Genomic DNA, 25,677 nt, shown 5'->3' on the forward strand with positions numbered 1-25,677 from the left:
AGAATAAAACCAATACATGAAGTTTATCAGAATCTTCTTCTTCTTCATGGACGCAGTAACCTGACAGCAGAGCAGGTAATCTGAGCTGGTCTCGCCGTCACGGCTCGTCCACGTCACAGAAAGTGTCCAGGTGACATTCCTGTCGCATTCCAGCCCGACAGGCGTCATCTAGCCGAGGCCTTATCGATGAGGTGCAGGATAACCGCACAGAGCTCGCCAGGTAGGTCGCATGCTTTCATTTGTTTCTCTAAATGACGACTAATTTCACATTTCATTGATGTTTCTGTGAGTAGAGTCCGAGTCTCTTCTTCATGTGTCGGAAGTAAAAACACGAATTAAACAACAGAAGAAGAAAATCTGAGAGTTTTTAGAGGTGCAGACACACAAACTGAGGCTGTAAACAAACCAACAAACCAAGAAGCATCCTTCTGCTGCTCAAAAACTCATATATTAATCTTTCTGTTCATAAATAATTAAATCAATTATTTATTTATTTAATCTGCTAAATGATCGCCTCGGTCTCTAATCATGAATTGTGGGTAAATTAAAGCAGGACTTTAAAATCAGCTGTTTCTGTTTCGCTCCAGAACTAGAACAAACGGATCAGACGAGACTGAAAGCTGTGGCACCCTTGGGTTCTGGTCCAGCGTTCCATAGTTCTGACTCTTACTTCACACCTGCAGAAAACGTTTATTCCCTGTGATCGCTGCACGACCATAGACTGTCTGCACGCCACCTCTACCATCTCTGTGCTCTAATCAACCTGCTGCATTATGTTTCCTGTTCTCCAGTTGGTTCTTCTCCACTCTTTAGTTCACATTGAGATTCTGTTCAAATACACGTAGCATTGATAGAAAGACAAATATTCTCATTATAGTGTCTTACAAAGGACTAAGACGCCCCGCCCTCCACACCCCCGTCACAACCCATTGTCTACGCATTCATGTGGTGACAAAGCGAGTATATTTGAGCCTTTCGCCGTTCAGCATCAAAGCTCGTTAAGGACCCTAAGGATCAACACTTTCGTCTTGAAGTTCTTTAAACTGTCAGCCTCAGATTTACTGAGCGTTTCTTAGAGTGTGCAGATGTCTGCAGAGACGCTGGTGACAGGTGACGTTAAACACGAGGACGTGACCAAACAGCTCCGACTTCTCTGGACCGATGCCGTCCTCCTAACGAGGTGAAATGAAGTCGGATTAAAGAGTTCATTAAACCACATGACCCGACAGGATAATCCCCAGAAAGTGACCCAAACATTCCTTTACACCCCAAATGAAACCAATCTGATTCAACTGCACCAGTGCACACACACACACACACACAGACACACACACTGACACACACACACACACACACTGACACATACACACACACACACACACACTGACACATACACACACACACACACACACACTGACACACACACACTGACACAAACACACACATACACTGAAACAGACACACACACACACTGACACACACACACACACACACACACACACACTGAAACAGACACACACACACACTCAGTCACGCACTCTCACACACACACACATACACACACACATACACACACACACATAAACACACGCGCGCACACACGCACACACACGCACACACGCACGCACGCACACACGCACACACACACTCCTCCCTCTGAACTAAACTGGTCTTACTGTGTGACAGACAGCAGACAGTTTTTTTTCTCTCTCGTCGTTGTGACTGTGCGACACATTTTCTCCGTCTGATATCGTATCTGACCTCTGACACCGATGTTTCTCACGCACAGAGCGCCGCCGGGTCTATAAGAGCCCCACAGACCAGATTTACACCGCAGACACCGCAGACACACCCGACTCGCCATGGGTAAGACTCCTTCATTAAACGTTTTCACTTCCTGTCTGTTTCTCTGCTGCTGCTCTTCAAACCCACAGAAACCAGAGACCAGAAACCGTAAACTTGGAGATTCAGAGGTCAAAGTTCAGCAGATTATTTTATCTTTTTTTACGCCCTCTGCACCGACTGACAGCTGACTATTTAACCTTTATTTAACCAGATAAATAACCCATTGAGATCAGGATCTCTTTCACAAGGGTGACCTGGCCAAGAGGTTAAAGTTAAGACATTACATTAACACATCATTTTATATGTTTAAAAGTTGATGAGAATAATGTAAAACATTTACATTGCTAATTCAACGAGCTAAAAGTCAAAAATGTTTTATATTAACGATGTAATTTGACAAAATAAAAGTCGTGAATAAACGAGATTTAGGTCAAGAAGTTATGAAGTTAAATTTGTGATTTGAGGTCATTAAGGTAAAAAATCATTTTTCGATCTCAAAGACGAGAATTTACTAGATTAATGTCGTAAATAAGGTCCGGTAATGAAAATTGTAATTATACAAGAGTGTGTGTGTGTGTGTGTGTGTGTGTGTGTGTGTGTGTCAGCTCAGAAGACGGTCCTGATCGTGTACGCCCACCAGAGTCCGGGTTCGTTTAACGCGGCGGTGCGTGACGCGGCGATGGAGGAGCTGAAGGAGCAGGGATACAGCGTCCTCGTGTCCGACCTGTACGCCATGAACTTCAGAGCCAACGCCACACAGGATGACATCATCGGTGACATCACTATCTCTCTCATGTTTATTAACCAGTGTGTTCAATCAGGGGGCAGGACTCTAAAAGTGTGAGTGGACTTTAAGCTCATGAGTAATCCAGCGAGGATTGGAGAGTCACTCGGTTACGTAGAGGATCAATCTGGATTTATTCTCTTGTTTTCTTAAAGCGATCAAACCCAATTCAAAGACCCTAATCGTCTTTGTACTTCTCTCCTTTCTGGCCTCCTGCCTGTTCCTCTCAGTTCCGTCAGCTTCTCAGAACATTGTGAACTTTATTTTAACAGCTTCTCACGGAAACTGTTTGAAATGTTCGGGACTATTTACAGCGGCGGATTAATACACGTTTGTTAGTCCCTGCTGGGGGATTGAGTTTTGCAGAGGTGCCTGAAGTGTGATAGGCTGCATCGTTATGGGTGACATCATTGTCTCATGAAGCCGAGTGGTGTTTTGTAACTGGTCTTCTGTCCTAGCCATCGATTGGCCAAAACTGGACACTTCTTGTCAGCACCTCTGGTCACTTTCTGTCAGCACCTCTAGTCACTTTCTGTCTGCACCTATGTGTCTGTTCAGACTTAAAGGGATACTTCACCTGTTGAAACATGAATCTGTATTGACATTGGGTCATATATGTTGTAGAAATGTGAAATACATTTTGAAGTTGGTGCCTTCTTGAACGAGAAAAGGCAGAAAGTGTCTTTTTGGCTCATGTGGATGAAAGACACCAAATCCCAGAATGCACAGCACCTCAGCCCACTCCCACTAAGGTCCTCCAGTTTAGAATCAGAAATACTTTCTTAATCCCAGAGGTAAATTCAATCGTTACAGTTTCTCCAAAATATACACTATAGCAGTAGAAATGTAGTAATAAAAACATTTACAGACATATTTACTTCAACACATGAGACCGTTTCCTCAACTGATTCAGAGATTTCTTCAAGAAGGACATGGCAGACTCTATGTCTGTGTCCATAGGCAAACAGTGAGAGCAACAACACTACCAGTCCGCCATCTCGCTGATATATTTATATTTTTTCGCCATTATCAGCTTTCTCCATAGAGCCTGTTAGCATAGCTTCCAAGCAATATGGCGGACGTTAAGTTTCGATTCTGGGAGTGAGTTCCCACCCACTGATCTGTGATTGACAGATTGGAAGCTCCTTGTCAGACTTAAATACAAAGATTTCCCATCTCAGGGGAAAATGAGGGCGGGATGCACTACCATTCAAAAATACTACAATGTTTCTAATGATACAAAGCTTAATGCAAATGAGCGAAGTTTCCCTTTAAAGCTGTTTCTTTGCACTTCCTGTCGTTGTTTCCTCCTCTCTCTCTCTCTCTCTCTCTCCTTGCTTGCATGAATTGTAGATTTTGTAGTTGAGGTGGTTCAGGGCTGATTTCGGATCCTTCTGGTCGCCTCCCTTTGGAGGTTTTACGGGGAACATCCAACTTGGAGGAGAACCCGGGGTAGACCCAGAGCTCTCTTTAGGGATTACATATCCCATCTGGGATGCCTCAGAATCCCCCAGGAGGAGCTGGAAAACGCTGCTGGAGAGAGGGACGTCTGGGTCGGCTTGCTTAGCCTGCTGCCACTGCGACCCGACCCCGAGTGTGAGGGAAAGCTCTGCACACAGCGCCCATCCTTTAAAAGGTGTTTGTTGCACCAAGTTAGAGAGGTAACTGTGATTCATTAATAAACAGAAGGCTGCTGTTAAAGAAGTATTTCAGTTCAGAGTACGTATCAGGTTGTGATCCCTGCAGAGGAAAAACAAGATTATTTATGAAATATAAAAATATGGTCCTTTGATTTAACCTGGTGTGTTATGTTCAGGTGACCTCAAGAATCCGGAGCTCTTCCAGTACGGAGACGAGACGATGCATGCCTGGATGGAGGGTCACCTTAGTGAAGACATCACCGCCGAGCACAAGAAAGTGGAGGCGGCAGAGCTGATCATCTTCCAGGTCAGAGGTCACAATCATAGCATCACTTTTAACTTTTTTATGTTTAGATTTATTTTTGGGCTTTTTGTGCCTTTATTGGAGAGATAGGACAGTGGATATAGTCAGAAATCAGGGAGAGAGAGATGGGAATGACATGCAGGAAAGGAGCCACAAGCTGGATTTGAACCTGGGCTGCCCGCTTTGAAGACTACAGCCTGAATACATGGGGCGCACGCACTAACCACTGCGCCACCAGCGCCCCAATTAGAGCATCACTTTTATCTGCAAAGAGCTTCAGTTCGTCCAGAGCTCAGACACGGAAAACGAAACTCTGCACAAAATATGCCTCTGTTTAAATGTTCTGATTCCAGGTTCTGTGTGTGTGTGTGTGTGTGTGTGTGTGTGTGTGTGTGTGTGTGTGTGTGTGTGTGTGTGTGTGTGTGTGTGTGTGTGTGTGTGTGTGTGTGTGTGTGTGTGTGTGTGTGTGTGTGTGTGTGTGTGTGTGTGTGTGTGTGTGTGTGTGCAGTTTCCTCTGTACTGGTTCAGTGTTCCTGCCATCATGAAGGGCTGGATAGATCGAGTCCTGACTCAGGGCTTCGCTTTCTCCCTCGAGAAGATTTACAACAACGGGATATTCAAGGTCTGTTATGTTTCATAATAAATAAAACCTGTTGGTTCTCCTTGAATTTTACTGCTATCAAATTCCACTATACACCTCTACTGACAGGGTCCCAGAAGGGGGCGGGGCCATCCCCAGGTGGTGTCAGGGTAACAGTTAGAGAGGGAGAGGATCACAGTTTTTTAACAAAAATATGTCTGACACATGTTTGAGCCTCTGAGCGAAACAGGAAGTGAAGAAGGAAGTGCCGTCCTGTCAGTGTGAACCAAGCTTCAACCTCAGGTGTTGAAAAATGAAGCGGTTCAAAATCCTGCAGTTCCTCGAGTGTCCACTAGAGGCTGGCTGCAGAAGCACAGGAAGTCACATACACACCCATTCTAAAAGGCCTGTTTTTACAGCAGAGATGAACATGTTTACAGCCTGGTTAAAAAAGCAAATAGGTCTGATTAGCTCATGTCTCGATTGACACACACTGTACGGGGGGTGAATGTTTTGATGACTCATCAGTTTTAATTTGATGAAGGGTAAGAGTTATTCACAATAAGGCGTGTAGCTGACCTGGTTGACAGGTGGGCGCGGTGTAACGGTTTGTCAGGAGGTTTAAAACCCGCCTCAGCTCCAGCTCTCAGCCTGTTGTTAGGTTGACTGAAAGTTAGGCTGAGACAGCATTTCCAGCATGGAGACCGCCATCGATGGGACTCCAGCGCCCCCTGCAGGAACAGACGGGTGACATCACTCAGCCTTCAAAGTTCATATTTACAGTCTGTGATGTGAACACAGAGCTGAGAACAACAAACCCAGAGGAAGTCTGACTTCACTCTCTTTAGGAAGTCATTACTCACTGATTTTTTATAGTTGGAATATATTTGGTATCATATTTAAAATGTTGCACAGCATGCCTTTAACCGCAGTTAAATCACTAATAATGAAAAATCTATCTGATATGAACTCTTGATCACTCTCTTGTTAACTTTCTCTCTCTCTCTCGTCTTCACGATATGTCTCCTCATACTGATGAAAAACGCTTTATTTTCTGTCTCATTGAAGGATAAGAAAGCAATGTTGTCTTTCACTACGGGAGCCACGCAGACGATGTTCAGACCCGACGGCATCAACGGAGACATCAACGTCATTCTGTGGCCGCTGCAGGTCAGCAACAGAATACGTGGATAAAAACCAGCACGCCTAAATATGACGACGTGACTGAGAATTAAAGATAACGATTTAAAGGGAAGTCATCCTTGTTTTCTAAATTTTTTTGTCTCTGTTGTTTTCCCCCTGTCAGAACGGGACGCTGCATTTCTGCGGCTTTCAGGTTCTGGCTCCTCAGATCTTCTGGAGTCCGGCTCACTGCCCTCCTGTCGCGCGAACCGCCATGTTGGACGGGTGGCGAGCGCGGCTGAAAGGCTTGCTGGAAGAGAAGCCTTTGACCTTCGCCCCCTGTGAGCTCTTTGACCTCAGCTTTCAGGGGGGGTTCATGTTGTGGCCGAAGGTGAGGGAGGAGAGAGAGTCACAGCCATACGGCCTCACCACGGGACACCACCTGGGTAAACCGCTGCCCCCCGACAACCAGATCACCGCTCAGTCCACCGTAGAAAGTAGTGCCAATGCAGACTGCAGGAAGTAGGACCGTCCCATCCCTCATGTGCCTGTAAACCTGCTCGCTTTTATACTGAAATATAAGGTTTTATGTTTACTGAAACTAAATAAAACAGTTTTAAAAACTTTACCTGCTGCCCTGTTTCTCTCCCTCTCTGCTCCTCTCGTCTCCCTCCTCCCTCTGCCTGCTGCACAACTCCATGACACTAACGACCCATTCAAAGATTTAGAATATGTAACTCTGACCCCTAATGTTGAAAATGGGTACTTCAGTCCAAATTATAAACATTGTAGAGAGCTGTTAATTAGTCCGTGCACACAGCCTCGCTTCACTCTCCTTTCCTCTGCGCTCAGACTGCCTTTTGTACACACTCACTACACATCTTACTGATTGATGCTTTCAGGTTGTCATTTACTCCTTCAGTACTTTTACGTACCACACATTTTGAACGCTGGCAGAGTTTGCCTGCATTTTTTTGCAATAAAAATCAAGACATTTAACTCTAATAGATGGCCCTGGGTAGTTATTGCTAATTTCCCCCCTCCCTAGAGCAGCCATTCCCCTTTTACACTTCCTGTGCATTTTGTTCTGCTCCACCTTCAGGGGTTAACTTTGAGTTCTCTGCATGTCCTTCCTGACAGCAGAGTTGGATCTCAACTGTTTCTATCAGAATATTTGGCCTGGAGAAGTCAAACAGACCTTTGCCGGCCTCCAAAATACTCAAAGGCCCAGTGAAAACGTTGTGGATCAGGGCTCTACACCGCCACCTGCTGGCATGGATCTGTTATAGTCTGACTTCAGGCAGGCCCTGAATCACCAAGCAGACTTCTCCTCTGTGTGTATGTTTTACCTTTATACCTCTGTGTTTTGTTAACTTATGCACACGACTTGATTATGATCATATGTCATGCAAAAAGTAAGGTTAATGGATAAGTCTATTTGTAGAAATTAAAGGGTGGTGACTGTTTAACAAGAATCAAACTTTTAATCTATCAGTTAAAAAGTTAAATTATTGGAATAAAAATCATTTCCTTGTGTATAATGAAAACAATCAGCAGAAGTATGAGATATACAGAGCAGTTTATGGTTCTGTTTATGTTCCTCATTGGGAGTGCAGCACTATGGAAGAGCGAAGGGGAGGATGTCAAAATGTAGCGAATCAAAATTAACGGATTTATCACCAAAAGTTAAAAATGAAACAAAAAAACATCAAACTGCCTCAGCGCAGAGACAGTAAATTAATTTCATGCTCATAACGTCGGTATAAAAGGAAAGCTCGTCCTCTTTCTTTAAGTCGCCCACCCCTCCTCTCTGCGGCGGAATGGAACAGTCCGCGTCTGACGTCATCGGTGGGGCCGTGCTCAGAGGGCTGATAGTGAAGAGGAGGTTGTTGTTTGTTGTTTTGATCGAGAGTTTGAGCCGTCGCGTCGTTTCTTTAATTTAACGCTTACGTTTAAAAAGCACAGCTCACGGTAAACACGTCGACACACTGTAAACCGCGTTAATAAGCTGCTACATCGAGCGGGAAGAGCCCGGAGACGGCAAACATGAAATGGATGTTCAAAGAGGATCACTCGTTGGGTAAGGGAGGAGGAGGGTGTTGTTATGGTGGCAGGGGGGTCAAAACATGTCTACGCAGTTTAATTTCTGAAGTGTCATGTTTGTTTTTGTGTCACAGGTGAATATATATGAAGGTTACACTCGGGATAAAATCTCTAAAATGTCCGTGTAGCTCACAAACGGGCCTCACGTTAGCTGCAAGCTGCGTCGACACAAACGTACAAATTAAACCCTTTAGATGTGAATGTCAGCTGATTTAAATATCACACAGTCTGTCTGCATGTTGAAGCAGACGTGTTGGCTCGGTGCACATCGACAGATCATCGTGTCTTTGTTCAGACACAGTCATAAACTTTGTGCTGATGGAGGATGTCGACACATTAAGCTGTTAATCCTCCTGAGAGATAAAATCACAGATATCTGTGTTTGGCACTTCTCAGCCACCGTAGGGTCTCTAGTCCTAAACACCCAGTGTTTTGATAGTTTATTTATTTTTTGATCATTGGTCTCGTTTAAATCGTTGTTCGTTGTTGTGGTTTTGGTTCTGAAGCGTTTACAGTTGGTCGTTGTAGTTCAGCCGTTTGTGAATCCCCTGACACCGATCTGTGTGTCCGTGACCTTTGACCCTTCGGGTTTTGTGCTAAACAGAAAGTAAGACCTGTGCATTTTATTTTCGTAAAACGTGAATGTTATCTCTAATGTCGCTTTTTTTTTGTCTTTCCAGAACATCGATGCATAGAGTCCGCCAAAATCCGCAACAAGTACCCTGACAGGGTCCCGGTGAGTTTCCTTTTGTTTTGTGTGTCTTTTGTTATGTAGAAATTAAAGTGAATAGAGTCAGAAATCAGGGAGAGAGGGGGTGGGGGACGACATGCAGGGAAGAAGCCACAGGTCGGATTTGAACACGGGCAACCACTTGGAAAAGATCTAAGAAGAACTACTAGATCACAAGAGAACTACAATATCACAAGAGAACTACAATATCACAGGAGAACTACAAGATCATAGGAATGTTGCTCTGTCCTTTTGAGGATGATTCGTTGTTCTAGTGGGAGTTATTGTGTCTAATTGTGTGTGTGTGTGTGTGTGTGTGTTTCAGGTGATAGTTGAGAAGGTGTCGGGATCACAGATCACAGACATCGATAAGAGGAAGTACCTGGTCCCCTCTGACATCACGGTGGCTCAGTTCATGTGGATCATCAGAAAACGCATCCAGCTGCCGTCGGAGAAGGCCATCTTCCTGTTTGTGGACAAGACCGTGCCTCAGTCCAGGTCAGGACCCGCCCCCGTACATTCTCTGTTCTCTACATGAGTTTTAAAAATACTGAGCTTTTAAAAACAAACTGCAGGGCCTGTAGTCACACACAATCCTCTCAGAGAGCTCGGCTTAAAGAGTTCCAGCAGGGGGCGTAGCTGAAGCCAGCGTCACACGAGACGATCCTCTAATCTCCATTTTGAAAACATGGAGACCACAGACACGAGGACAGTTTCAGTCGATGTTTAACTTTATAAACGACAGAACGCACACACCGGACGATTCAGCCCACACACCTGCTGTTTAAAGTTCACAGAAAGAGATCAAACGTGACTTCAGAAGATAAACAAATATGAAATACGTACGACGTCGTCAGCTAGCTGTCCGGCTGTGTGACACCAAAACGTTTAGCCACGGCTTTAGACAACGTGCACCGCGAGCTGGAGCTCTTCCCGGTCTGCTCGCTCTCATTGGCTGCTGCGGGTAAACCGTCAGAGGAAGCCCGACCTCGGATCATAAAAATCAGGGTTCCATGTCGGGCTGCCTGCAACTCGATCAGGAGCAGTAAAATAATCGTATGGACAAGCTGATAATCAGGCCTCGCCCCCCAGATAGGGTGAGATTAACCATGATTAAAAACAGTTACTGCATTAATTTCCGACCTTACACGTTAATGCTGACGACCCCTAAAAATATATTTATCTAATTAATGTCCTCATTATTAAGTCCACATGACTTCCTGTCCGAGTCGGAGAACTGTAAATCACTGCAGAGCGTTTGAGCGTTGTTTGTTTTCTCCTTCTAAGCTAACATATGCTAACAGCAGGACCCCCGAGTTCAAGTGACTCCTGAGAGGTCGAAGTTTGAATTTGAACGCCACGTTAACACAGGATTGATCCTCGGAAAAGGAGAGAACATTTAGAGGAAACGAGCAGAACTCTGGAGTCTGCCGTTGCTACTAATTAATATTATTTATTATTATTATTATTATTATTATTATTAAAGGCACCGTCGTCAGAGGGACGGCGTGATATCAGTTCTGCGGGAATGCGTCTGTCTTCAAAACAGTTTGGCGGAAATCATGGTCATGTAAACGGGGCCAAAGTCACGGCAGCATTAAAGACGCTGAACGAAGTGACCCGATTCTTAACTTTGAATCCAGGCCATCGACTGCTTCATAACCCTTTATACCGACCCAGGCGGCGTCCGGGGAGCGATTCTCTGAACCTGTTTACTCTTTAAAACACGTTTCTCCTCTGCGTCTCTTTAGTTTTATTTTCTGTCATCGCTTCTTTATTTTTCAGAGCTGGAGAACAAACAAACATGAACAAAGAAAACCTCCAGGGTTGATTATCTCTGAATGTGAAACTTAAATATCTTTGTTAGAAGTTTGTGATCGTTTCAGTCGACATCTTTGTCAGGCTTTGCTTCTCATTAACTTGTTAGCATTGACGCTAGCTGTAGATGTTAAATGGATGTGACGGATGATGTGGTCACTGTGTCTCTGCTCGTGTTGCAGCATCACGATGGGCCAGCTCTACGACAAGGAGAAGGACGAGGACGGCTTTTTATACGTGGCGTACAGCGGGGAGAACACCTTTGGTTTTTAAACGAGGAGCCATGACGACGACCACTCTGACACCCACCCACATCTAATCACAGCCCCTGGAGAACCGGCAGGAAACCCCACAGATATTCAGTGACATGCGCGACCCGCAGCAGCAGCAGTCGGCAGGATGAACACGGCGATCACAGCGGCGTGTTTGTTGTGGCCCAGATTAAAGATTGATAGCTTGAGTTGTGTATAGTGTGTGACATTTACGTTGTTGTGTGTGTGTGTGTGTGTTGTCGTGATTGGAGTGTTTTTAGGAGGAACTTTGATTTGATTTAGTTTGTTTTTCACATTTTTAAATGAAGGCTTGAAGACTTTTTTTCTTTTAGTTCTGCTCTCCTCTTAAACACTTCTTTTAATTTAAACGTTTGAATCGAATAGGAAGACCTAACCAATAAAAAAAATGAAAACCCAAGACGCCTCTCGTTGTTTTTTCATCCAGATATCAAAACACTTAATTGAAGAAACGTCGTGTTTGTATCAGTCTGAAAAAGTTTCAGGAAGTCCTCGAACTTCAAGACGTCAGCGGTGATGATCGTTTCTCTTCTGGAGAAACTAAAGGTCTGATATGTACGATGTAGTGAGGGTCAGTTTGGAATTCTTGCAACAACATTAATTCACTTTGTAGAATAAATACAAAGCTGGGTCTTTAGCTTTCTCTTAAAGGTGCAAAGGGACTCTGTAGATCGAATGGAGTTTGGTAGTTCGTGCCACCACCAGGTATTAGCTCACAAAATGAAACGGAGGTACTCCAGGAGGCGTCCATGTTGCGCTTCCAACTTGCAACCGGAACGCGGTTGACTGGGATGTGACGACATTCCCAGCTCCGAGTCCAAGAGTTGTGAGGTAACTGGAACGCACCATTTGGGTTTAAGGCAGCTGTAAGTCCGATCAGGCAGAGCACAGGTGCAGACAGGAAGTGATCAGAGGCGGAGCACAGGTGCTGACAGGAAGTGATCAGAGGCGGAGCACAGGTGCTGACAGGAAGTGATCAGAGGCGGAGCACAGGTGCTGACAGGAAGTGATCAGAGGCGGAGCACAGGTGCTGACAGGAAGTGATCAGAGGCAGAGCACAGGTGCTGACAGGAAGTGACCAGATAAGGTTGCCACCCGTCCCGTAAAATACGGAATCGTCCCATATTTTTCACTTTGATATTGCGTCCTGTTTTGAATCAATACGGGACGCGGTTTGTCCCATATTTCCAAGATTCCTTGAACTCAGCATCATTCAGCCGGCTAGTTCACGCCTCCTCAGAGCGTCCGTTGGTTTGTTTAGTTCTTTTTTGGCATGAGCAATGAGAGAGCTCGTTAGTGATTGGGTGAGACAAAGTCATAGGAGTCAGAAGGAAACATGTCTGCCTCTGATTCCTGCACCGTGCACCATAGAAATGTAAACAGATGCAGAAATACAGATGTGAGTAGAAAGTAATGCCTGGCTTGACAGTGTCGGTGAAAATGAATATAATGTAAAGGAAACTATTGTAGGCCTGCTTCATATATTTTCTCCCATGTTTATAGATATAGATTCCAGTATAGTTTGGATAGTGTGAATATTTTTTGGTACATAAAACAAAAAGATGACATTTATTTTAGCCTAATCTGTATTCACAGTATGGCCTGGGCGAGATATCATCAATACAACATCAATATATCGACAGTAGACACTTAATTAATACAATAAGAAAATAGTTCAAAGCCATATTAATAGTATCATTCATGATTTCATGAGAAAACAACAAAAACGAAAGACAGAATAAATGAATGAATGAAAATACTATTCAATTCTTACTGTTTATTTAATTAAAAATCTGTCCTCCTCCCCTCTATGTTACAGCAGTGTCAAAAGCACTTCAATAATACTCTGTTAATGAATTTATGTTAAGTTAATAACTTTATTTGAAGTTTAAGTTAAGTTGGAAATTAGATAGGCCTAGCTAGTAGTAAGCATCTGCTGAAGTCCTGTTAGGGGTTAGGGTTGTGTTTTTGTAAATTATTTCAGAAAAAAAAGTGTTAATAAAGCACTTTAAGTATGACTCTTATTACTTCATTAAAACCACATTTTAAACCATGATTCACCACAACTGGTGCCCCAACCCACCGTTGGGCCAGTGGTGGTCAGGCCCCTACTGAGTTGCACCCCGCTGCGGGGTGTCCCTTATTTTTCTGCTTGGAAGGTGGCAACCCTATGACCAGAGGCAGAGCACTTTTTGTTAAAGGTGCAAAGGGACTCTGCAGATCAAATGGATTGGGAGAACATGCAGACTCCACACAGAGAGGCTCCTGTCAGACGGGGATTCAAACCAGGAACCTCCTCGCTGTAAGGAAACAACGCTAACCACTGCAGCACCGTGCAGCCCCATAAAATAATTAAAAGGTAATCATTTAAGATGAACCAGAATCTAAATGTGTAAAAAAAAACGTCATGCAGAGTTTCTGTGAAAGTGACGTCTGTAACGCTGTGACTGTGTCCTTCCTGTTTTCACTTCTCGCTCCCTTCTCGGTATCCTATCTGCTGACTCACTTTGTGATCTTCAACTTCTCCGAGTTCGTCTTCACATGAACACAAGTTTTTTAAAACACTTTTCTTGTGAAAAGTGATGGCATCGTTTCTGAGCAGGTCACACGATGTTTCCCTGATCCAACAGGCGGAGACTTAAAGATTCAAAATAAAAGTTTAATTCAAATAAAATAACGTTTTCACTTCTTCTTACATGAAGAGGAGTGTAGGTATGACACCGTGCGTATAGTAAGTTCTAGACGGAGGATGATTGGAAAGGGAAGACAGGATCCTTAAACCTTAAAAACAGGAAACTGCGGTTTCATTTCTCTCTGTTTTCACATTAAACCATGAAAGCAGGAACAATAAGTCGACTAATTAAGTGAAAGAGTTTTTTCTAAAAGTTTGTTCACAAAATTCACGGCTGGACAGTTTCAGAGATTCATGATGAGGAAGTGAAAGTAACATCTGCTTTTACTTTACTACGACACTATGACATCATGTACTCCTTAAATCTGACTACACTAGACAATTTTATGCCCAATAAGCAGAACTGCACTGCATTCTTTTGAAAAATGGAGAGAGGTTGTAATGCAGAAAAAATTGCAGACCAATGCAGAGCTGACTAAACACAGAAGCCATGTCTGTACCATGTTCCTCTAACTCTAATATGTGTCTCTAGTCCGTCTACAAACCCCCCAATGATGAGAAAAGTCCATCCTCTCCGTCTTTCACCTGCTCCACTTTTCAGAAAATGTGTGCTCAAACAGGCCGTTTGAAGATTTTCCCTTCATGACATCACAAAGGGCAGTAGCCCCTCCCTCAGGTCGGTGACACTCCCACAGCTAGGTGTTTGTTCTGCCCTCTGAGTCTGCGCTCTTTAGTTAGCTCGTAGCTTCACATTGCATGTAATTTACATGGTATGACCATGATCTAAAAATGCTTATGTTCAATTTCCACAACTTCTCCTCGGTGAGTTTTAAACTTTGAGAATTTGAATTTCTGAATAAGATTCCTCCATGGAAACAAACGAGGAAGTTAAAAAAAAGGGAACAGATACGTCTTGTCATTTCTTCACCCCATTCCCATGAACCAGTGAACTCACTCACACCACAATACCACACACACACACAGCACATTAACATGAGGCAGATATTGTGTCATTAAAAATCCAGGTCAGGGCCAAAAGAGAAGTCCAGCTAGGATTTGGGGCGCACTCACACTTGGCCCAGTTGTCCCGTATCGGGCTGTAGCATGATTGCCCCCCCTCCCCATTCTCTCGTTGGCCTGCACTCATACTGCTCCAGGACTATCCGGGCCTGAGCTCGGTTACCACTTGTACATAATGTCGTTATACAACACATCATCAATCAATCAATTTTTATTTGTATAGCGTCAACTCATAACAAGTGTTATCTCGAGACACTTTACAAAAAGCAGGTAAAAGACCTTACTCTTTGTCTTTTAACAGATCCCCGGCTCATGACGAAACAGCCTTCACAGGCCTAGACTGCGCCAGGCTTGGACAGGGATAAGAGGTGGTTAGTGACTGAGATTTACAGATAGATACATGCAGTAATATGATGTACTGTATGTGATAACCTTCTGTTTTAGGGGAGCAATCGAATCCAGAGTAACTCTCAGCGAATCCACTGCACTATCAACAAACTGATCCAGCTGAGTTGACTAAAGCTATTGTAAGAGTTTCCAACTGGGACTTCTAGAGAGCACATTTTTATTAAGCAGAGATAATTCTGGTAGGACAAAGTCGAAAGTAATAAGAAAATGGTCTGATAGAAGAAGATTTTCTAGGAAAACAAAGGTTTTGGATTTCAATGCCAGAAGCTAAAACAAGATCCAGGGTGTGGTTAAAACGATGAGTAGGTTCGTTCACACCCTGGGTGAAACCAATAGAGTCTAATAATGACATGAAAGCTGTCCTAAGACTATCATTATCAACATCCACATGGATATTGAAGTCACCTACAACAATTATTCTATCACTGCTAAGGACTACATTTGATAAAAATTCTGCAAATTCAGATAGAAATTCAGAATATGGGCCAGGAGGGCGGTAAACTACAACAACTAGAACTGGCTGAAAGGTTCTTGAAACTGGATGTGAAAGACTAAGAACAAGGCTTTCAAAAGAAGAAAAATTCCGCTTTGGTCGAGGGTTAACTAGAAGCCTAGAATTAAAAATAGCTGCTACTCCACCAGCTCATCCGGTGTCTCGAGGTATATGAGTACTAAAATGACTGGGAGGAGTGGATTCATTTAAACTAACATATTCATCTCGACACAGCCAGGTTTCAGTCAAACAAAGTAAATCAGTATGCTGATCTGATATCAGATCATTCACTAAAAGAGATTTGGATGCTAAGGACCTAATGTTCAAAAGTCTGCAGTGAATTGTCTGATTTTTTTGCAAAATCGTATTCGTAGTTTTGATTCTAATGAGATTTTGACGATTTACGCCTTTTTTTCTACGTTTGGATGACTTATAAAAACGGGTCTGGACCAGGGGACAGACACAGTACCTATAGTATAATTATATTTAGATTTAGAGTTACAGCTATAGTGACTGGGAGACAGATCTAAGGGAGGCGCAGAGAAGCGTGTAAGACTGCAGCTCTGCCTCCTGGTCTGAACTCTGAGTTGTTGTCAAGGTTTTGGACTAATAACCTCTGCTATGTTTCTAGATAATAGAGCTGCACCGTCCAAAGTGGGATGGATGCCGTCTCTAGCTAACAGACCAGGATTTCCCCAAAAAGACTGCCAGTTATCTATGAAGCCCACATCGTTTGCTGGACACCACCTCGACAGCCAGCGGTTGAGTGATGACATGTGGCTACATACATGACAAGACATACATGTCATCACTGGTCTGATGTGGGAGGGGTCCAGAGAACACTACGGAGTCCGTCATCGTCTTAGCAAAAGTACACACCGACTCCACATTAACCTTAGTGACTTCCGACTGGTAGGCGAACTGCAGAGGATCCAGATTTGAAGTCACCAGGGGGCGGAGGTTGTTGAGGACGATCCTCTCCATGGTCTTCATCAGGTGAGAGGTGAGGGCCACAGGTCTGAAGTGGTTAGGCTCCCTGGGGTGAGATGTCTTTGGGACTGGCACCACGCAGGAAGTCTTCCACAGAGTCAGTACCCTCTCCAGTCTCAGGCTCAGGTTGAAGATGTGCAGAATAACCTCACAGAGCTGGTCTGCACAATCCTTCAGGAGTCTGGAGCTGATGCTGTCGGGACCTGTGGCCTTCCTCGCCTTGATCTTCCTCAGCTGGCTTCTCACCTGATCAGCTGTTATGGAGAGGCCGTCGGAGGAGGAGGAAGAAGAGGAGGGGGTTGTTGGGGGGTCGTCTGAGGAGGAGGAAGAGAAGGAGAGGGCTGTTGAGGGGGGTGGCAGGGTACTCAGGGTACTCAGATGGAGTGTTGAGGGGGGTGGCAGGGTACTCAGGGTACTCAGATGGAGTGTTGAGGGGGGTGGCAGGGTACTCAGGGTACTCAGGGTACTCAGATGGAGTGACTGAGAAGCGGGCTGGTCTGCGCTCTGGTGGGTGGGGGTGGGGTTGGGAGCAGAATCAAATCTATTGAAGAACAGATTCAGTTAATTTGCCCACTCCCTGTCTCCTGCTTCAGGGCCCCTCCCACGCCTTCTGCTGTGCCCTGAGATGTTATGCAGGCCCCTCCAGACTTCTCTTGCATTTTTATGTTGTAAATGCTCCTCCATCTTTTCCCTGTAGCTGGCTTTCCCCTCGATTTTTATCTTGAGCTCCTTCTGCACCCTCCCCAGCTCCTCTCTGTCTCCAGATCTAAAAACCCTTCTCTTTTCATTGAGCAGGGTTTTCAGCTCAGGGGTCACCCAGGGTTTGTTGTTGGAGAAACACTGTATTTTTTTGGTGGGTACAGTGTTCTCAACACAGAAGTTTATGTAATCTGTGATGCAGTGAGTGAAACCGTCGATGTCCTCCCCATGTGGGCTGCACAGCACCTCCCAGTCAGTGGTGTCGAAGCAGTCCTGCAGGCCTCCTTAGACCACTTCTTCACATACCTGGTTGTGGGGGGTTGTTTTTTTTTACCATAGGTATGTAAATAGGCTGCAGTCTCACCAGGTTGTGGTCTGAGTGGCCCAGGGGGGGAGGGGTGATGATCTGTATGCATCCTTGGTGTTTGCATACAGTAAGTCCCTTTATTGTCCCTGGTATGGCAGTCAACATACTGAGTGATAGCACACCTCCCTCATCCGTGACAGGACCAACGAAATGTACTACGCCTGACCATAGAATCCAGCACTCAAACGAGTAAAACGAACTGGACTTTGAGGGTGAAGCGAGCTTGGACACGATACTGACTGCCTTGTGTGAGTGCACCCTTATGGCCAAATTCCACCAGATTCACTCTCACACTGGTAAAGGGCGGTTGTCTCTCTTGGCTGGCTCGCCAAATATCAAAGCCAGAAGAGACGTGCGGATTTCTCTTTTATCACTAGGAGCCTGAACCTGCATTTGTACCTCTGTTGATTATTTCTTATGTTTTTCTCCTTAAATGGGTTTGATATCATTTCCAGTAATTTGCAGTGGGCGTGTTTTTACCTGCTCAGTCATGTGGCAGGAGGCAGCCAATCATCATCTTTTGGACTTCTGTTTTCCCTCTTGTTTAAAAAATCAACAAACTTATCTGGACTTAATATTTTATTTTGATACGAACGAGTCACAGGTACAGGCCTATTTACCCCTAAATTCCACCAGTTGAGTGTTCAGTTTGTCTCGGCTCCGTATCGTTAGCTGGTTTTTACTTCATTCTATGTGTGTGCTTCCACTGGAACAACATTAAAACATTGTGTTTTTATAGTATTGAAGTACTTGAAATCGGTCTTGGTCTCGACCTATGAAGGTCATAGGAATCTAAAGCATTTTTATTTGTTCTTGTCTCAGTCTCAGACTTTCTCCACGTCATCACTGTTGTTAGAAGGAAAACTCTTCTTTCTTAAAGAACAAATCATTTCAAATAATTTGTAGTTAGATTTTTGTCCCCCCGTTATGACCGCAACCTTCCTGGTGTTAAGATCTAAGTTAGTGACACGGCCCCTGCAGACAAGATGTCTCAGTGGTCTCCCCCTGCCTTGGCCTCGGCCTTGGTCTTGACTCTGTCTCGATCTTTAAATGTCTTGGTCTCGTCTAGGCCTCACAACACTAGTTTTGACGGTTCAGAACAATGACCTTAAGTGTGTTTGTTGATGTGTTTATAAGGGTTTTATACTGTTTCATACCTCATACATCTAATGATCTTGCACTGTTGTGAGGAACTCCTTGGTCTCAGCACTCCAGCTGTCCGGCTGTCCGGCTCCGTGCTGCGCTATGAGCACGCAGCCTGTGGGTGTGGAATGGACGAGTTTTCAATCTCAGCCGCTACAATATCTTTGTTTTTAAACAGTTCATAATTGCTCAGTGGATAAATTCCCAAAAGCGGTGCAAGAGAAAATAAACTGTGGAGATATCCAGAGTTCAGAGCATGAAGAGTTTACATCCAATCCACGGAAAACAACACACCAAGTTTCATTACCCAGAACGTTTCAGACACCAAACTGCGGTCCAGCACCGACACAATCTGTATTCAGCCGCATGAGATTAAGATTAGGTTCAACTGTAAACCTGAACAGGTCGGCCACACTGTGTTCTTGTTCTGATAGAAAGAGGGCCCGGCTGTTTGCTGTGATGCTGCAGAGACTGAACACATCCTAAACTGTTAATCTGTCTCTTTGTCAGTGCAGTGAAGGGGTCAGGATGATGCACCAACACGATTCTTTAAACTTCTGGTTGTGCTCACACGTTTAAACCCGCCTGTAGAAACCTCTTTTTCTGTTCAGTCTACCTTTATTCATCCAGGACGTCCTTGGAAATTAAATCTTTCTGTTCACAGCACGATTTCAAACAAATAAAGAAGGCATAAGACTTCACATCTACGTTAAACCCTGAGTATAAAATCCATTTTAACAGCTGGTGAGAGAGTAAAAGCCCCCAACATTTAATTCTCTGTAAGATGTTTCGCAGAGGACTTTTAGCAGCTTCTTGTTTCCTGTGTAGTGGATAAATTACCGCCGTGATGAGAAAAGAGAATAAGAGGAAACAGAGGAGGAAGCAGCGGCTGTTTCTTAGAACGTATGAATAACTATATGAGAGAAGGAGGGCTTCAGCTGTGGATAAAAGGGGCAGAGAGCAGCGTTCAAACACACACATCTGGTCCTGAAGATTAAAGGCTCTCCATCCAAACAGAAGCTCATCCGTCCGTCTGCTGAAACATGAAGACTGTGCTCGTTCTGCTGCTGCTCGCTCTCATCTGCAGCCTGCATCACCACGCTGCAGGTCAGCACCTCTGCTGCACGGCGCTCTGCTATATGTCTCTGTTTAAAGTCTGCATTCAAGGTGTGTATTAAATATGTGTTTGTGTGTTTTCACAGGCCAGAAAGGCATTCGTGAACCAACATGCTGTCCGGGTGTGACTAAGAAAGCCATTAATGCGACAAAGGTGAAAAACTGGACGAGCACTCCTGAACACTGTGTAATCAAGGCAATCATGTAAGTACACAGATGATTCATGTTTACATATGAAGACCATGTTATCAGGTCAAACCAACAGGTGTTGCAGCGATGGAAGCGGACAAGAGAAGTGGTTCAGATAGAAGTGATTGTACCGACCTAAAAAGCCTCTGCATGTTTCTAATAAGCTCCACGAGCAGAAACGTGCTCAAACTAGGATCAATATTGGAGATGCTTTTGAAAAATGGAGAGAGGTTAGAACACAGAAAGGTTTACAGACCGATGCAGAGCTGGATAAACACTGAAGCTTCAGTGTCCACCACATGGTGACCTGCATTAACATCGACTCTAGCGAGGAGGGGGCCACAAATCTATTTTAGTTAAGGACAAAAGAAAAGAAGAACATACTCTTGCTTATTTGGGGGGGGGGGGGGGGGGGGGGCAGCTCTCTATAAGTAGAAATAAAGTCCGTTGTGTTTTGGCTTCGTTGCTACTTTAAAGTTTTATTCACTCTTTGTTCATCTTTGAGCTCTTCCTCCTCTTTCTTTGATTTGAACTGCCCTCATGTTTTGTGTTGAAACCTGAAAAGTTTGATTGAAGTTATTAAAATAGTTTACAGGCATCAATCAGTATTTTAAATCACATGTACTTATTAACTTATTAACTTAATTATGTAAAGTCTTTAACAAGCGTTAGTAAAAGTCTTTCTTGTTTGTCTGCTTCATTTCTGATTAAACAGTTTGAAGAACTCTCCACTAGGGGGAGCTGTTTGCTTTCTGGACATTTCAACCTGCAGGTGGTTTACTGAGTTTGCTCTGTTGAAGTTATAAAGACGTTGACTTGAATTGATCATTTCCACTTGTTTTTTATATTTATTTTAAATAGATTTATTTTTGGGGCTTTTTTACTTTCTGCGATAGGACAGAGGAAAGACCATGAAGCAGAGAGAGAGATAAGGGGGGAGGGTATATGGCATGCAGGTCGGACTTGAACCCAGGCTGTCGGCTTTGAGGACTTTAGCCTCCTACATCCTAGTCAAGACCACATAAACCGAGACCAAGACATCACTCCTCTCTGTGAGGAGGTCCCTGGTTTGAATCCCGTCTGACAGGAGCCTCTCTGTGTGGAGTCTGCATGTTCTCCCTGTGCATGTGTGGGTTCTTTCTGGGTTCTCCGGCTTCCTCCCACAGTCCAAAGACATGCTCGTTAGGTTAACTGCTGACTCTAAATTGTCTGTAGGTGTGAATGTGAGTGTGGCTGGTTGTCTGTCTCTGTATGTCAGCGCCTGTGATTGGCTGGTGAACAGTGCAGGGTGTAACCCCGCCTCTCGCCCAATGACAGCTGGGATCAGCTCCAGCCCCCCGGTGACCCCGAATGGGAAAAGCGGTGTAGATAATGGACGGATGGAAACACTTTGAATTTCCGAGTTAATAGAAGAAAAATTAGAACGAGGGGAGAGAAGTCTGACTTCTAACTTCTCCTTTTCAGACACCGTTTGTTTTTTTAGTTTCACATTAGAGGAAGCTGTTAAACAATATGAACAAAGATGGATTATTATATTTATAGATGATGGGACAGTGACAGGAACAGTTCCTCGTTCTAACCTCCACACATGTGTTTTGTCCTTTTTTTCTCCACAGAGTCACGGTGAATAGTAATAAGAAGGTTTGTGTCGACCGTGAGTCGGACTTGGCAAAGTTTCTGAAAAGTCGTCCGATAGCTTCAGCTGTGTGATGTCACCGACCCATCGGAAACAGAAGAAGATTTAAAAGACAAACATCTGCTTTTTGAATCGTGACCCCTTTCATGTGATGTCATGTGAGTCCATGTCTGAACCGCGACCCAGCAGAGAAGACGTTTTAAAGTTGTGATAACGTGTTTGTCCTGATGAAGCCGTCAGGGAGAATATTTATAATGAGAGTTGATGAATGTGAAAGGAAATGCCTCTTTCTGAATAAAAGCCTATTCTTTGTATTCAGTGTTGTGCTCGCTTTATTTTGAAGCCCATGTGAGGAGACACTGGGTCAGCTTCTCTTTAGCTCACTGCGCTGCTTTATTTATATAATATTTATAAAGATTGAATAAAGATCAAGCAAACAGACGGCTCCTGGTGCCGCCTTGAGATATCACACACTGACTGCAGAGATCAACAGTGAGGTTCAGGAAGTAAAAATCATCTTCTCCACAGCTAATTTGATTATCAGCCGTGATGTCATAACCATCACAGGTAGACTGACCACGAGCGAGTGTGAAAAGATGGTTTATTTTCATGAAGGAGACACAAGTTCGTCTTATATAATAATAATAATAATAATAATAATAATAATAATAATAAACTGGTTTTATAAACCTTTTTTTTTTAGAATCTCAACGACGCTTTGACAAAGAAAAAAAGCAACCAAAAAACAAAACAACGAGGACAGTACAATGAAGACATCATTTAAGGGCGGGGGATGGGAGCAGGGGCACCGCCAGGAACTCCGGGCCCCGTGAAAAGATATCACATTGGGCCCCTACCACGGCCCAAACTAACCCGGAACATTTCTATGACCATCACACAAATGACCCATAAAAACTTCCACCCTGAAAATGGAAGATAAATAATCACTGTAATATTTCCTCATAGCTTAAAAATAATTTTAACTTTGTAATATTTGCACCTTTCAGACAGTTAAAGCATTTCCAGCAGCATTATTTTACTCATTAACTTGTTATAGTTAATGTTCTAAAGGCTTTTATTATCTAAAGTGATCTTATTAGTTATCTTATTGAATTAAAAATTCTACTGGCATTAATGATAAACTGTGAACATACAATAAATCTGAATTAGATTCTACCAATTAGACTGTAATAGTTCTTCCCTGTTCTGACTTCACTTTAATTCTTCTTACACGGCATTATCATTTGTCTCACCTGATGTTCAAAACATTGTTCTTTGGGCAAAAGTAGCAGTTTTGCTGCTAGCGCGACAACATTGGTATCATATGAATTGACAGTTTACAAAGAATCTGTTGATATCAAATATGTTACTGTAGCTCGCTGGGAAAGATGCTAAATATCGCTCCAAAGTGGACCCTCCCCACTGGGGCCCTGGGTAGTCAGTCTCACTTTCTCCCCACTACGACGCCCCTGGATATTTAGCGTCTTACAACATTTTCGTCCTGAGGCAAGGAACTACATATCCCACAATCCATTGCGAATGATTCTGCTTCTTCTTAAATTAAACTTTCATCGTTGTTATCGTGTTAATACAAGTGTTTACTATGTTGTATTTTATGTTGTGGAATATAGAAACTTAATTCACTGCGGCATGAGAAGGTTATTAGCTGGCTAGATAGCATCGAGGGAATGCTACTCTTAAAATCATGCTAGTTTTTTTGAATTACCAACCCTAACTCTCACATAAAACAAACTTCAAGGACAGCCTTTTTTCACCTTCGTAATAAATCTCAAATCAGGCATATCCTGTAACAAAACAAAGCAGAAAAAGGAGTTCATGCTTTTTTTTTTTTTTTCCTGCTTTTCATTAAATTGTCATAATGACATTAAGAAGCTCTGATTGTGTATCATCAAAGTTTAAAGCTTGTTTACTTACTCCTCTTTGTCACCAATCATTCCCCAACTTCCATATGAATGATTTTAGATAATTAGCAGATCAAGCACACACACTCCTCTCTTCCTCTGTGTGTGTGTGTGTGTGTGTGTGTCACACAGTCTGCTGCTTGAGGACAGCAGGCCATGCTGAAGGTTGGAGGAAATAAGGAGGTGTTGGAGGACAAGAACAAGTGACTGTTGGACTTTTGAATTTCTCCATTGTTTTGGGAGCGGAGTGTGTGTGTGGTGCCAGCAGATTAATGTTTGGAGAAGTGTGTGTGTGTGTGTCCGGTGTGTGTGTGGAGACAGAAAGAGGCTCTTCATTCTCTCCATCTGTCGGCTGAAACACAAACACAGTCAGAGCAGCAGATGTCTGTGTGAGCAGAGTTTACTTCACACTACACAGTTTTCCACTCCTGAAAATCTTCTAGAACATGTCATGCTGGTCGTTTCTGAAAACTCCTGAAGTGTCGTGGTCACGGGGGGAGGTCTCAGGAGACAGGATGTATGGCGGACACAGTGGCCGAGTCCGACTCCGAGTATGAAGCATCTTCATAACGGGCACAAAGATCTCACTGGTGGCAGGATGTAAACATCGTCATCCCACCACTCGCCCGCTCACGGTGGATTTTCATGAATATTTCCTCAGCAATGACCATTTAATTCACAAAGTCAAACTAGAGGTCGGACCGGGTGTCATCCAAAACTGCCGACGTTGGGGGCGTGGTCTGTGTGGTGGGATTCTTGTATGAAGCAGCAGTGACCTCCGTCGTCCAATCAGGCGTCTCTGCTCGTCAACATAGTGGCAGTTAAACTGAGTTTCTGAACATCTTCATGCTGGAAGGAGTTTTACTGAAGGAGAGTTTCAGTGACCTGAAACATATTTTGTGCACTAAACAGAAAAAGCTAAGTGTTCAAAAATACCCGCCTACGTGTGGACGAGGTCTGAACCCGTGCAAACGCTCCCCTCACTGCGCTGCCGAGCAAACTGTGTGTCGGTGCTGTTAAAGTAAATTATACACCGGTACTGTGGAGTGGAAAAATATCCGCCAATCTGAGGTCGAATCGTTGGCAGCAGGCGATGCTACTCAGACGTCCATCTCCTCAGCAGTGCTCTTTAGCTCCTCCTGGAGCTCCCGTGGCGTTCCCCAGCCGGGATATATAATCCTCCTACAGGTCTCCTCCAGGTTGGACGTACCTGCTGAAGCCAACACAACATCATTCCTCTGCAGCTGTTATTTAAAAAAAAGAGTCAAAGAGTAGAATAGTTTATTTTTATTGATAATCGGACGTGGGAGGACGGACTACGAGTTGGCGAGCGTTTCACTTTGAAACACGTCACAAACAGACGCAGCGTTTCAGTCACAGTGAAGATTTCTTTAAATCTTTGTCCCCTTCTAATCACAGTTGAACGTCGAGGCTCTCCCGGACGATGCATTCAAGGACAGTCAGACATCCAGAATATTAACATAGATGACATGAAAACATCACGTGACAAACAGTTAGGGAACAAAAAAGTCAAGAACAGGAAGAGAGGGTCTTTTTAAGGGTCAATGATATTTCTCAGTTTCATTTGTGCTCATTTTTATTTCATGAATCTCGTAGCTTTGTGGTTCTCCAGAGTTCTCATTTTATCCCCAGAAATCATTCAGATATATTTCTGTTTTGTTGGCGATTGAAAAGTAAAAAAAATCAAACGTTAAAAATGCACTTTGTCATTTCAAGGTTTGTGCTGCAGGAACAGCGGAGCTGGGTTTAAAGTGCTGACATTAAAGGGATTTAAAGTCTGTCACTAACACGGCCGTCTCCTGGACCCGGTGGTTCAAAAGGTTTA

At 43.8% G+C, this 25,677-nt stretch overlaps 3 protein-coding genes across 5 annotated transcripts; all 3 read left to right on the plus strand.

The window, feature by feature from the left end:
- Positions 1–1,667: 1,667 nt before the first annotated feature.
- Positions 1,668–6,903, plus strand: nqo1 (NAD(P)H dehydrogenase, quinone 1). Of its 3 annotated transcripts, none has more exons than XM_065952533.1 (6): positions 1,670–1,866; positions 2,456–2,618; positions 4,446–4,576; positions 5,082–5,195; positions 6,222–6,323; positions 6,460–6,903. In XM_065952533.1, exons 2-6 carry the CDS (start codon positions 2,525–2,527, stop codon positions 6,799–6,801), a joined length of 783 nt encoding a protein of 260 aa, XP_065808605.1. In that variant the 5' UTR covers positions 1,670–1,866; positions 2,456–2,524; the 3' UTR covers positions 6,802–6,903. The 3 variants fall into 3 exon arrangements, with proteins under 3 accessions (XP_029137780.2, XP_065808605.1, XP_020512688.2); XM_020657032.3 differs by having other exon boundaries at positions 1,671–1,866; positions 2,451–2,618; XM_029281947.2 differs by lacking the exon at positions 5,082–5,195 and having other exon boundaries at positions 1,668–1,866; positions 2,451–2,618.
- Positions 6,904–8,126: 1,223 nt separating this feature from the next.
- Positions 8,127–11,616, plus strand: LOC109977633 (gamma-aminobutyric acid receptor-associated protein-like 2). Its single transcript, XM_020627344.3, has 4 exons — positions 8,127–8,355; positions 9,059–9,114; positions 9,434–9,606; positions 11,109–11,616. Exons 1-4 carry the CDS (start codon positions 8,322–8,324, stop codon positions 11,197–11,199), a joined length of 354 nt encoding a protein of 117 aa, XP_020483000.1. The 5' UTR covers positions 8,127–8,321; the 3' UTR covers positions 11,200–11,616.
- Positions 11,617–19,917: 8,301 nt separating this feature from the next.
- Positions 19,918–22,223, plus strand: LOC136178565 (eotaxin-like). Its single transcript, XM_065952534.1, has 3 exons — positions 19,918–20,075; positions 20,171–20,288; positions 21,890–22,223. The coding sequence occupies exons 1-3, from the start codon at positions 20,012–20,014 to the stop codon at positions 21,981–21,983; spliced, it is 276 nt and encodes a 91-aa protein (XP_065808606.1). The 5' UTR covers positions 19,918–20,011; the 3' UTR covers positions 21,984–22,223.
- Positions 22,224–25,677: the final 3,454 nt, after the last annotated feature.

This window comes from Labrus bergylta, chromosome 3, assembly GCF_963930695.1.
Source record: "Labrus bergylta chromosome 3, fLabBer1.1, whole genome shotgun sequence".
Classification (NCBI taxonomy): Eukaryota; Metazoa; Chordata; class Actinopteri; order Labriformes; family Labridae; genus Labrus; species Labrus bergylta.